Below are 11,519 nucleotides of genomic sequence, written 5' to 3'. Positions count from 1 at the left end.
AATGCACAGAGACAGCCACATCTTGAGTAGTCATGTTTATTATAGCTCTATTACAATACAAAATGTCACAATGAAACATTATAAGTGTTAATTTTTAAGATGGTTAAACATTCATTGTGGTCAAGCTATGGTGCAATAGTTAGGCCTACTGTGAGTCTGTGAATTTGTGTCAACTGTGAGCAATACTACATTAAATGTGGTCCAGAGATGAGGGTCCAATCTGCTGTATCAAATGATCATCATTGAGTGATGCTTTAAAAATCACCCCATTCTTGTCTCTCTCACAGAGTAAAATTATAAACAATGAACTCTTATGGCCTCTGCTCTGCAAGAATAAATTAGAAACAGGTCAATTCATTGTGTATGTCCATATCTACGATATACCCATACAAGCAATAACAGAGGTTATTTCAGTGTTTGAACTTAATTTAGGCATTTTCCAAGTAGTGTTTGGATGATTTGTGGTCAAATCCATCTGAAAAAGGCCATATGTAATGACACAGTCAGTGATTCAAACTCTGCCTACACCTGTACACAAATGTGACCCAAGTCAGTTTCTATGAAGCAAAACAAACAGTGCTCAATTGAACCCTTTAAACAATCTTTTGGGCAACTTTCTATTGCTGAATAACTTGCTACCTTTGGCCAAGCTCAAAAGATATATATGGCACCTCACACCAAGCTCTGAAATTGGGCGCTAAGTGTTCGTCAGTGATTTATGTGTGCACCGCGCCTTCTGTCGCAGAGCCTCCGCCAGCATCGTTGGTCCTTCGATCGGACGCCTCGATGAAGTAACAAATGCCAGGGATGTCGGAAGGGAAATTGGGCGGTAGATCTTCTCTGGACCGCGGGGTGAATGCAAACTCGGGGCGATCTTTTAGCAGTCTGGAACAAGAGACGACACGTCAGGCAATGCTTAACGAAAGGAAATGTAGTGCTTTGCACGTGCTGTGTATTTACGTTAAGGGCTTACAAAGCCTGCTACATCTTTCTGCATGTCACTCCATGGATATATCAGATAAACAGATATGAACCACATGTAGAAACAGCACGTTAACTTGTCCTGTGCAGGCCACTCTACCTGTAGGTGGTGGGACTGATGTTGATCTTTCCCGGTAGACTGCAGGACTCAAACTTGTTGGCTAAAGTGACATTATTGCCGAAAAGGCAGTACCGGGGCATCTTTACGCCAACCACGCCCGCCAGAACCGAACCGGAATGAATACCAATTCGCATCTGCGAAGACAGATTCACGGATGACCTTGAAATAACAATATCGTTTACTCCAGGCTCCACAGTTTGTTGAGCATAAACTGTCAAACAGACCAGGTGTGAATGATAACGTTAAACGTGTAAAAAGTGCAAGCACCAAGACGCTTAACGCACGTGACTTCCGTATAACGTTAAGCGTGTCGATCACTTAGCCTCGTTAATCAAACAGAGTTTAAAATTCTGTGTCCAGAATAATTTATTATCTCAACTTCGCTGATAGATTCCATATCAGAAAAGCCTTTTGGACATTTACTTATATAAAAGTGTTTAAAAAATGAATCATGAGAATGTCATGTGGTAGGACCAAACTCGTAAGTCATACTCTTTCCTTCCTACGACTGCGAGAACAGATAGCAGCTTCTGCACGCTGGTCTCCTCACAAACGTTTTTTATCGCCAAAACGAAGATGCCAGAATAAATAAGTATGTAAAACTGTTCTTTTGCACTACTATAAAAAATCTGAACAGTATATTTATAAGTTGACAACTGCAAGGACAAGATGCATTTTACATGGGACTTGAAATGTCTTATTCTTATCTTTTGTATTTTACAAACAAATTTAACTTAAAGAGCATGAACTTATGAGAGGTGTAAAAGGTATTAAATGTCCAATATTGGAACTAAATACTACAGGATGCATTTTAAAGATGATAAATTGTAGGATTAGGACAGAGTATGAAAGAAACATTATATTTATATATATATATATATATATATATATATATATATATATATATATATATATATATATATATATATATATATATATAAACCTTCGCCGTTAGTTGTTGTATTGTTTCTACACAGTGCTCTGATAACACACTAACCCTAATGACCTCCCCCATTGGGGTTGTGACCTCATCAGACAGTTCCATCATCTTTATGGCCATGAGAGCGATTTGTGCAGCGTGGTTTGGGCTCTCCTTATGCAAACCCCCAGCAACACAGTATGCATCTCCAATAGTCTCCACCTAGAATGAAAAATGTACAAAAAGCAAAGTAATTGGGTGACCTCACCCAAAAAAAAAGTACATTTATTTTGACAAAGGCCACAGACACAAGAAAATTAGAACAGTTGACTGTGCATTTAGGTCATTGTTATTTCCTTAAGATGGAACTTGTTTGGCATAATTAATGAGCAGACTAAACCCAGACTTTCTTATTGGTTAAGTCTAAAGGGATTAATTAGCCCCTTTCCTTATCTTTAGAGTTCAAGTCGCAGCTCTCTCTCCATGGCTGGCTCAGCATGCTGACAGACAGGAGCCAGATACAGAGTGAAGAGAAGAGGGGGATCTATTTTTGGGGCCGAGCCGCCGCCAGGAATGTAAGCAAAGCAGCGTCCCAAGCTAAACTCTTCCTCCGCTGTCCTTTGCAAGAGATCCATCTCGCAAGCGCAGACAAAATGTTTTACTTTCGCACGGGAAGAAAAAAAAGTACTGATTACATTAACCAACCTCATGGCGCACTGAGAGTGGGGGTTGGGGGGTGTCATTCTTACCTAAAGCGTTCAAACTGAGACAAACTAAATTAGCCCATCAGTCTCAGACTTGGTGTGCAGATTTTCTGCAGTAGACTAAAATCATAAATCCTAAGAACACATGCAGCCCCTTCCCCAAGAAGACACATACTGTAGAATTCAGTGGACATCAATGGAGCATAACATTAATATACTGTAATTTGATTACTGCAACCTACCAACAGTATGACAACACTACCTATGTGTAGCAGGATATCGGGATAAATTACTTCACAGCTATGAATGAAATTCTATCAAACAGAAATCAGTGCTTTTTTAAAGACGAAAATGTTTTTGCCTCCTGACTCATTCCTTCAAATGCTGCTAGTTCTTTGTAATCTGAAAAAAAAAAAAAATGTAGAGTACAACATTTTAGCCACTCAGTAAACTTCAAAAAACTTGCTTCAAAGTATTACTCATCCTGTTAACATGCCTTATGTCCATAACCACAATGGTGCAACTCTATTTATGGTCCACAAAAGAATGTATAAAAAGCTTTATGCAAAATTAAACAGGCTCATTCCAACAAAGGCTTTGAGTTGCCATGACGACCTCCTTCCACCTGCCATAACTCACCTTGTAGATGTCCAGCTCGCCGCAGTGGTGGTCGAAGCGAGTGTACAGCTCACTGAGCATGCTCACCACCTGCATGGGCGTGCAGCGCGAGCAGATGGCTGTGAATCCCACGATGTCCGAGAACAGCACTGTCACCCGGTCGAACTTCTTGGCCTGCACAGGCAGGCCCTGCCACAGACGCTGCGCCACATTGCCTGGGAAGATGGTGTAGAGCAGCTCAACGGTACGTCGCTTCTCCTCCTCCAGCGCCTGGTGGGCCTGCTCCAGGGCGGCCTTGGCTTTGCCCAGCCGCCTCTTCAGGCCGTCCTGGGCCCGGGCCTGTTCACCCACCAGCACCACGTCGCGCAGAGCATTGTGGATAGGGATGTCGGACAGGTAGAGACCACGACCTGTCAGCTCCTCCAGACGGTCCACGCATGGCGAGCCGAGGAAGAGGACTGCATTCATCTCGGACATGAAGACCATCTGGCCCTTCAGGTCCATGGGCTGCAGTGAGAAAAGTTGACCTTCTAGCATACACAAATGTGGATGCCACATGAAACTTTAGACTTCTTAACTGGTTATTTGCATGGGCAGCACTAGAACAGCAGATTGGCAGTGACTCTTGGAGATCACAACACAATCTGGACAACACTTGTTTTTCATTTGCCAGGGACTTGTACTTTAATTATGACTCAGTATTACAGCCTGTGGAACTTTTGTTTTAAAAAGAATAGCATTTTAGTTTAACGCAACCTTTGAATTATTGATGCATGTAAAGTCACATTGTAAGTACTTAAATGGGCTTTTATTTAGTCCCTGGGCTCCTATTTGTCTTGCCCAAAACACTGAGAGCCCTGTGGATCCACTTCTTAGGGATTTGCAACTATATATGGGGTCCATTGTGTAAACTCAGGTGACATTTAGCTAGTGTGCAGAAGATTAATGCACACTCCTGTTGAGTGCATACTGGTTCAAGCTTAGAAGACAACAGTGTATTTTAGGGAGATTTTATCTTACTTTTCTTTTTCCTTTCTTTCTGTAAACCAAGGAGAAGAACGAATAACCAGATGGCAAGAACTGAACAATATTAGTACATGTTGTTATGGACAAAGCTATTGGGGATGAGAGTTAAATGCAGTTTTCACAATCCACCTTTCCCAAAGTTAATATTTGCTTAAGCACCCACTTATGTGACTGCATCCGGATTTAGTGAAAGTATGCAAGCACTTGTTAAGTTCACTAGGGTGGGGACAGGTAATTTCACCCCTTAGAACAACTTCCATGAGATTGTCTCATACAAGGTCACTTTCTAAATTTAACTTGATTGCAAAGTCTACTCAATACACCATGTATGAATGAAATATAATGTGCCAAGTACAAACTCTAGATATGTCAGATTAATGTTACACAGCTATTGTGCAAGGGTGTGAGGCTAGATGTTGTCAGTTATGTTAAAACATGTTTTTATTAAATGTGAGCCCTGACATAAGCAGTGTTAAACAAGATACAGAAAGAATTTCAAGATCAAACTGCTGTGTTTTAAAATGATCTGTATGGTCAGTGTTAACTATGTAGAAAATCTTTTGCCCTGGAATTTTTAAACAATTATGGGATCCAAACATCCAATACCATGGGATGCATGCTTGGCATAGTGCATAAAGTGTGCATTTAGTGTGGTCTTATGAACTGTGCTTTTTCCGATCAGAGAAATGGGACATGCCTGGACACTTCTTAGAAAGAACATGGATGCTTAAACAGGTAGACAAAACCAAGTCAGGACAGGCCAAAGATGTGTCGAATGAGAATATCGTAATTTATCAGCTCACAGAGCATCTTGAGTGAAAAGCAAAGCAACATGCCTGCAAAATCAAGAACCAGGCTATGTCTAATCAAACCATAATAAATACATTTTTTAAAAAAAGGATAAAGGCCATACTTTTCAGAATTACATTCATTCAGATATGATGTTATAAGCATCCCACATGATTCTTTGACAGTAGCTATAAGTAGGGTAAACCTCATTATCTGAAGCTAGGACATGTGAATTCGTCTATATGACTTCGTTTGGCTCTCCATGTGCATCTCATCTGTGTAGGACTGGCTTTACCTCCACAGGGTGGAAAATTGCCCTGGGAGGAGGTTACCCTTTTTTGACCATGTAGAGCGTATACTGCTTGATTATGTATGCACTGAATCCTATTCAAAACCACTAAAAAAAGAGAACATTTCAGTCTTGTTCCTCACTCACTGGAAAGGGCATTGGACAAAACTCCATAATTACTCTGCACTTATTAACCCTGACTCCTGGTGATTCGCTCAGAAGCTCCTTGAACGTCTAAATCCGAACCTTTTGATTTTTTTTTTTTCTGCCTCTTTGATCTGAGGGCAATTAAAAATAATAATAATAATAATAATTCCCTGGTGCTAATATAATCTATATTCTCTCATTTAAAATACACCAGCAGTGCAGTCTATGGAAACACTGAGCTGCTTCTACTCGTGGTTGTGCGCACTAGCTAAGCAACGCAGGGGCAAGGAAAATCCTGTTGAAAAAGCTGTTTTTTTATACACAGCTGCCGATGCACTTTTAACACAGAAGCCCTGAACACACAGCTTGAAGCTTATCTCACATCTTAGAAAGCGCAGCATTCATGATTACCTTGCCTGAGTGGGTTGCTGTGCCTGACCCTTGCTGCTTCACCCGGAGCACAAACTGGGTGTTGAGCATGGTCAGGATGCCCTGGAAGTCAGCATTTATTTCGGGTGAGACGACAGCAAAGTGCTCCTGGAACACGGGTCTCCTCTGGTTGTCCCTGCCTCGGCCCAGCCGTCTCCTCAGCCCGTCACCCATCTGCAGGAGCCCCATGTCCTGGTCCAGCAGGATGTGGAACGGGAAGGTCGTGTACAGCAGTGCAAGGGAGATGGCCCCGGACGAGGGCGTCCTCATGGGACTTGGCGTCAGGTTCCGTGCGTCACGCACCGCCACCGAGTAGAGGAGGTGCGGCCGTCGACTGGCCTGCAGCGCGCCTGCGTCCTTGCCACTGACATCCATCCCTACCTCCACCTGCGTGCGGTAGAGGACTGCAGCTGCCGCCTGGATGATCCCAGGGAAGAAGAGCTCAGTGGTGGGATGGGGGTTGAAGTAGTAGACGGTCAGGAGTCCCGGGTCTTTGTCCAGGCACAGTACGGAGGCCTGGTCCACGTAGCGCCGAGCCTCAGGGTTGGGAGGCGTGCTCTGCTTTAAGAGAACGTTGAAGCTGTTGAGGAAGTCATGGAGGGCTCCACCTACCACGCCCAGAATGTGACTGTACTCCTCGTAACAGTCCCTGAATACTTCCAAGCCCAAGGAGATCTTCAGCATGTCCATGTGAATGCCTGGAAGTTGTACAAGGTACACATTAAAAATTAAACATTAATAGCCATACATAAAGTCAGAGCTATACGTGCCTTATATACCTGTTTGCAGTGAGTAACTCTTCATGACGTCTACTAAATGCTCAGGTTTTTCCAATAGCTGACAAACATCTGCGTTGCATTCCGCAGGGCTGTGGACATACGGATTAGACTAATGTTAGGGAATACACGCAAGGAACTGTGTCCCTAACGCACACTAAACGTTAGAAAATACACGATCAGTGCTGCGATATAACAAGGACACATATGCGCAAATGAACTTTAAAAAGTCCGAGCATTTAGTGAGAGAAAAATACACAGGCGATCACATTTAAAGTAAATCTTAACAGAAACTTAAGTAGTATTTAGCGAGAACACGAAAGCTTTATACCGCAAAAGTGTACGTTTAAAATAGGTTAAAAAGGTCTCTAAAAATTAATGTAATGCAAGCATGAATAAACACTCTGATTAATGTTTGTCAAAGACAATGTTAAAATAAAAAGTGTACCATAGTCTATGTTCGTAATTGTTAGGCGTAAGTAAATGTTCCTGCAAAATCACTGTAAGGACAAGATGAATGCCCCTAGGACTTCAGTTATATTTGCGTGTTATAATTGATGTATGTAACCATTTCTCAGACATCTTACCAGGTGAGGTCTGATTGCTGTTTCATGACTCTGATCATCGCATTTCGAAGATTCTCAAACTAAAAACGTAAACATTTATTACTTTGGCATAATATCATTTATGGCAGGTGATTGCAGTGAGTCACAGCACTTTGGTTATTACTTAAAAGGCAAATAAAGAGTACAGAGTTGCCCTAACAAATCTTGACTAATGGCGCTAATATCAGACAAATCGGACTCCTGAATAGTGTAAGAGAAATTACATTACCTCTGGACAAACCAGTTTTCGAATGCTTTCCCCTAACGAATGTAGATTAACTTTGCCTTTGCTCGTTTTTCTTTTAGGCACAACGCTGGCGATATTTCCATGGACCTCTTCGGAAATTGGTAATGCATCCCTTGCACGGTGGTCGTCGGTTTCTTTAAAATCCCCCGGTTCCTTATTTTTGACGACCATAGAAAAGGGACACTCTCCCGAAATTTTTAGATCCTTCAGTTTCGCGCAAAACATTCTTCGTGTGTTTATTCCCTGCCGCGTAGCGAAAACAAAGGTCTACATTGTAAAAGTGTTGGTCCAACTGCAATGATTCCTAAGACCTTTGCGGTATGAAGACATTCCAGCGAAATAATGAAAGGCAGTTGATCGGACCATGAAACGAAGGACCAGTAAACACCTGTCTTTCCCTTGGTGTAGCTACTTCAAACTTATCATCGCCTATTCTTAATACATACAATATTCAAAGTAAATTACAGGGGCAAATGATAAGGGGAAAAGCCATTAAGTATGACCAATCACGGTGGGCAGAGAACCTCCAACTAGCCAATAGATGCCGGGATGGGCAGAGCTCGTTAAAAATGTATTAGTCTGTAACGCAATGTTTCGCGGGCACGCAGTGATCCGTTGAAAACATGGATCTAGATTTATACGCACGAAGTGATTTGACTATAGCCACATATGCAATGTATTAAATGCAATGTAAATCGTTTTCAGTGCTATTTAAAGAGAATATTTCGATTATGTATATTATACAAGCGCCCTTCTCAGACTTCTTAGGCGCAGTCTGGGATTATCCAGCAAAATGATTCGCAAAGGAAAGCCCTTTCACCACCTATCGCGCTTTAAGTGCGTAATGTACGGCTTTCACGAACATGATAGATTTAAATGTTAGATTTTGCCAATATACTCAGGAGCGAAGTTTTATAACATTCTAACCGTCTAGATATCTGCTCACCAGTGTAAAACATTAACACAACCCCTTGTTACCTGTAAATATTCGGCATCTTCTTTAAAATAATGGACGATGTTACATAATAGGGTAGGTAAAAAAAGGCAGCCTTTCCTTTGACACTGTTGCCCTAATAACAACAGCTGGTATAGCGCCTAGCATAAGTGTCAGCTAAATAACATGTGGAAAGCTATCACAGGGGAAATAAGACGCCGCTAGTGCTCTGAGATCATAAGCGTCAGACAGTTTATTAATTAGTCCTTGTGTGTGTGTGTGTGTGTGTGTGTGTGTGTGTGTGTGTGTGTGAGAGAGAGAGAGAGAGAGAGAGAGAGAGAGAGAGAGAGAGAGAGAGCGAATTCCTTCTTCGTTCCACTGACCCCTGTTCCTTTTTTTAAAGTCGATTTTAACCTAGAATCGAAGAATACATATCATGTGATTTTTTAAAATCAAAATTTAAAAAGTATTTTAAAGTGATATTTGTAGTATTTCTCCGCGGCAGTGGTTTGTGGCAATTACAAGAACGGGAGCGCATTATTTTCACTCCATTGAAAAGAGTAGGGTTTCCAGAAGATACTACAAGATATTAGAGTTAAGTAGGTCAAAAACTAATCAAACGTCTTTAAAGGTCGTTAATCAGATGAGAAAGGCATTTATTTCGTGTGTTTTTCCCTGTGGATTCTCGTCCAATTAAGGTTGTTAAATAGTTATACATTGTGGTCAATTGTATGTTTCTTATCATATTTTCTTGCTGGTATACTAGACCGTACGAGTAACCGCTCAAAATGTACATCCTGGGGTTGATTTTGGCTTTGTTCAACCCCTTATAATTTAAGCCAGTATTACGCAGGCTGCATAATAAGAGTGGTAGCATAGTCAAGCGTAAGAGATTCAAAAGCTGTTGTGCTATCTTCGATTACTTGAGTTTTACTCCACTTAAAAAAATGAAAATTTTGTCTCGGTAGAGAATGCAGTTAGAAACTGACATATAGCTATGGAATAGACATGGAAATGCAAATGGAAATGGAATTGAAATAACAAAATTCTCATAAAAACGATGAAACAAGCTTATTCTATATAATATATAGCATGCAGTTCACTGTACCTCCAGATCATTGAAGGTGCTCTGGTGAGCTAAAGGGTGTAATTAGAGGGTTGGGTGCTGTATTTGCATATTTGAATGAGACGCTTCTGCAGTCTAAGATAAGAGCCATTAGAGGGACTGCACAGTAAATGCCGAAATGTGAATAAAATTAATGTTAAAAAACAAAAACTACAGGGTTCAACTAAGTGTTCTGTGCATATGGTGATTTATCACAGATGGTTGTCAATTGGTGTGTCATTAAGATATATTAGACATTAAGATATAATTGCAAAATGTGTTTCCCCTCAGTCCTTATCTGTTTAAAACTTGTAATTTTCAGTTCAGTTTTCCATGTGGTTTATTAGCTGAACCATTTTAAAATAGGGTGTCTAGTCTAGTAACCATACTGGGGGGTGGGGGGTGGGGGTGGGAAGAAGCACATATCTCAGCTGGTGAAGTACCATTAGCTGCCAACAGAAAAATCAGTCACACAGACACACACCAACATGCCAGCACAAGCACACATACACAGCCTAGATTCTTTCAAAGCAGGCTCAGTGTCAACTCCTCATTTGCACTCTGTGCCCTCTTGTCTCTGATGTCTTCTGTTGTTCCTTGCCCATGCAGTCTGAAGTTGACGCTGTTCTCTGCCCACTAACGAGCATCAGTGTCTCTCCATTTGTCTCTTGCACAAGCAGACCCACACCAGCACTCACATACATATAAGCTACACACTGGGACACAGGTGCTGGACAACAGATACTGTTTCACTAAAACTTTCAGGCCTTTGAAATCCATGATACTGACATCAGGGTGTAGGTTTCTGTTGATTTCTTTGCTGAATGTGACCTGGCTACCTGATTGCAAACATCTGCTGGATGGATGAATGGATTATGGAACTGCTTAGAGAGTTGCATTATAATGTGAGATGTCTTTTAAAAATGTAATTTGCTGCAGCTGACATGTCAGAGTCTTCTTTCTGACAGCTAGTGCTGTGAAGCTGTGCTTCCCTTAGGACACAGGGCATCTTCAACCTCTGCTAAAAACAGCTAGACAACAGCTAAAAACATCAACATATTACACATAGATACTGTTGATAGCATACTGCATCTGCCTGACATAAGTGCATCTGGTTATTCCATGAACCCAAAGCATGAAAATGGACCAGTCAAAGATTTACAGAGTTACAGGGTGTTACATGGTGGAGCTTTACCTAGGGTTACAAAGTAAGACTTACACGATATTGTAATGTAAGAGTTCAGATCTCTAATTAAAAGTACAAAATTCTGTGTCGTTGAACTATACCATTTGTGATACCCATTTGGTTTTAGCTGTATTTGGAGGCATCGATACGCTGGCTCCACTTCATGACAAGCTGCAGCTGGGCCATTGATCTAAGTATTAGGTATGGGATTCACCAGATGAAATAAGATGTAAGTTTATGTCTTATGCTCTACTCTCTCTAAAGCCTCAAAGTCTATTAAAACATTCATAGCTCTGTTAAGTAGTAAAATAGTAAAGACTCCTCAGAGTCATGCCAAGTGGCTTTGACAGTGATTGTGAACAGGCCAGATAAAGTAGACTCCCCTCTGCAGCAATGTTAATCAGAACAGATACTGCTGCAAGTATTTACTCTTAATAGGCCACAGCAAAAGCTAAATGAGTGAGGTGCTATCTCACACTGGAAAGCCATTTAACCTGAATGCAAAGGGATTCCAGTGTCCACATGCAGGTACTCATACAGAAGGCTCTATAATGTTTACCTGCATGGTCAGCGAATATTGATCCACTCATCCACTGTAAGGCAACATTCATTTGTTTAATTTGGTTTTCACCAGTTCATTTGA

At 41.3% G+C, this 11,519-nt stretch overlaps 1 protein-coding gene across 2 annotated transcripts; it reads right to left on the bottom strand.

Annotated features, from left to right (window-relative positions):
• Window positions 1-22: 22 nt before the first annotated feature.
• gucy1a1 (guanylate cyclase 1 soluble subunit alpha 1) lies at window positions 23-8,177 on the bottom strand. Of its 2 annotated transcripts, XM_027020451.3 has the most exons (8): window positions 7,634-8,177; window positions 7,387-7,445; window positions 6,803-6,891; window positions 6,006-6,721; window positions 3,365-3,850; window positions 2,100-2,243; window positions 1,082-1,236; window positions 23-885 (listed from the first exon to the last, which is right to left on the bottom strand). In XM_027020451.3, the coding sequence occupies exons 1-8, from the start codon at window positions 7,874-7,876 to the stop codon at window positions 717-719; spliced, it is 2,061 nt and encodes a 686-aa protein (XP_026876252.2). In that variant the 5' UTR covers window positions 7,877-8,177; the 3' UTR covers window positions 23-716. The 2 variants fall into 2 exon arrangements, with proteins under 2 accessions (XP_026876252.2, XP_081570731.1); XM_081714605.1 differs by lacking the exon at window positions 7,387-7,445 and having other exon boundaries at window positions 7,634-7,775.
• Between the last annotated feature and the right edge of the window lie 3,342 nt (window positions 8,178-11,519).

Source organism: Electrophorus electricus, chromosome 5 (assembly GCF_041902795.1).
Source record: "Electrophorus electricus isolate QZ-2024a chromosome 5, ASM4190279v1, whole genome shotgun sequence".
In the NCBI taxonomy this organism is placed as follows: domain Eukaryota; kingdom Metazoa; phylum Chordata; class Actinopteri; order Gymnotiformes; family Gymnotidae; genus Electrophorus; species Electrophorus electricus.
This window is presented reverse-complemented; position numbering and strand designations above follow the sequence as displayed.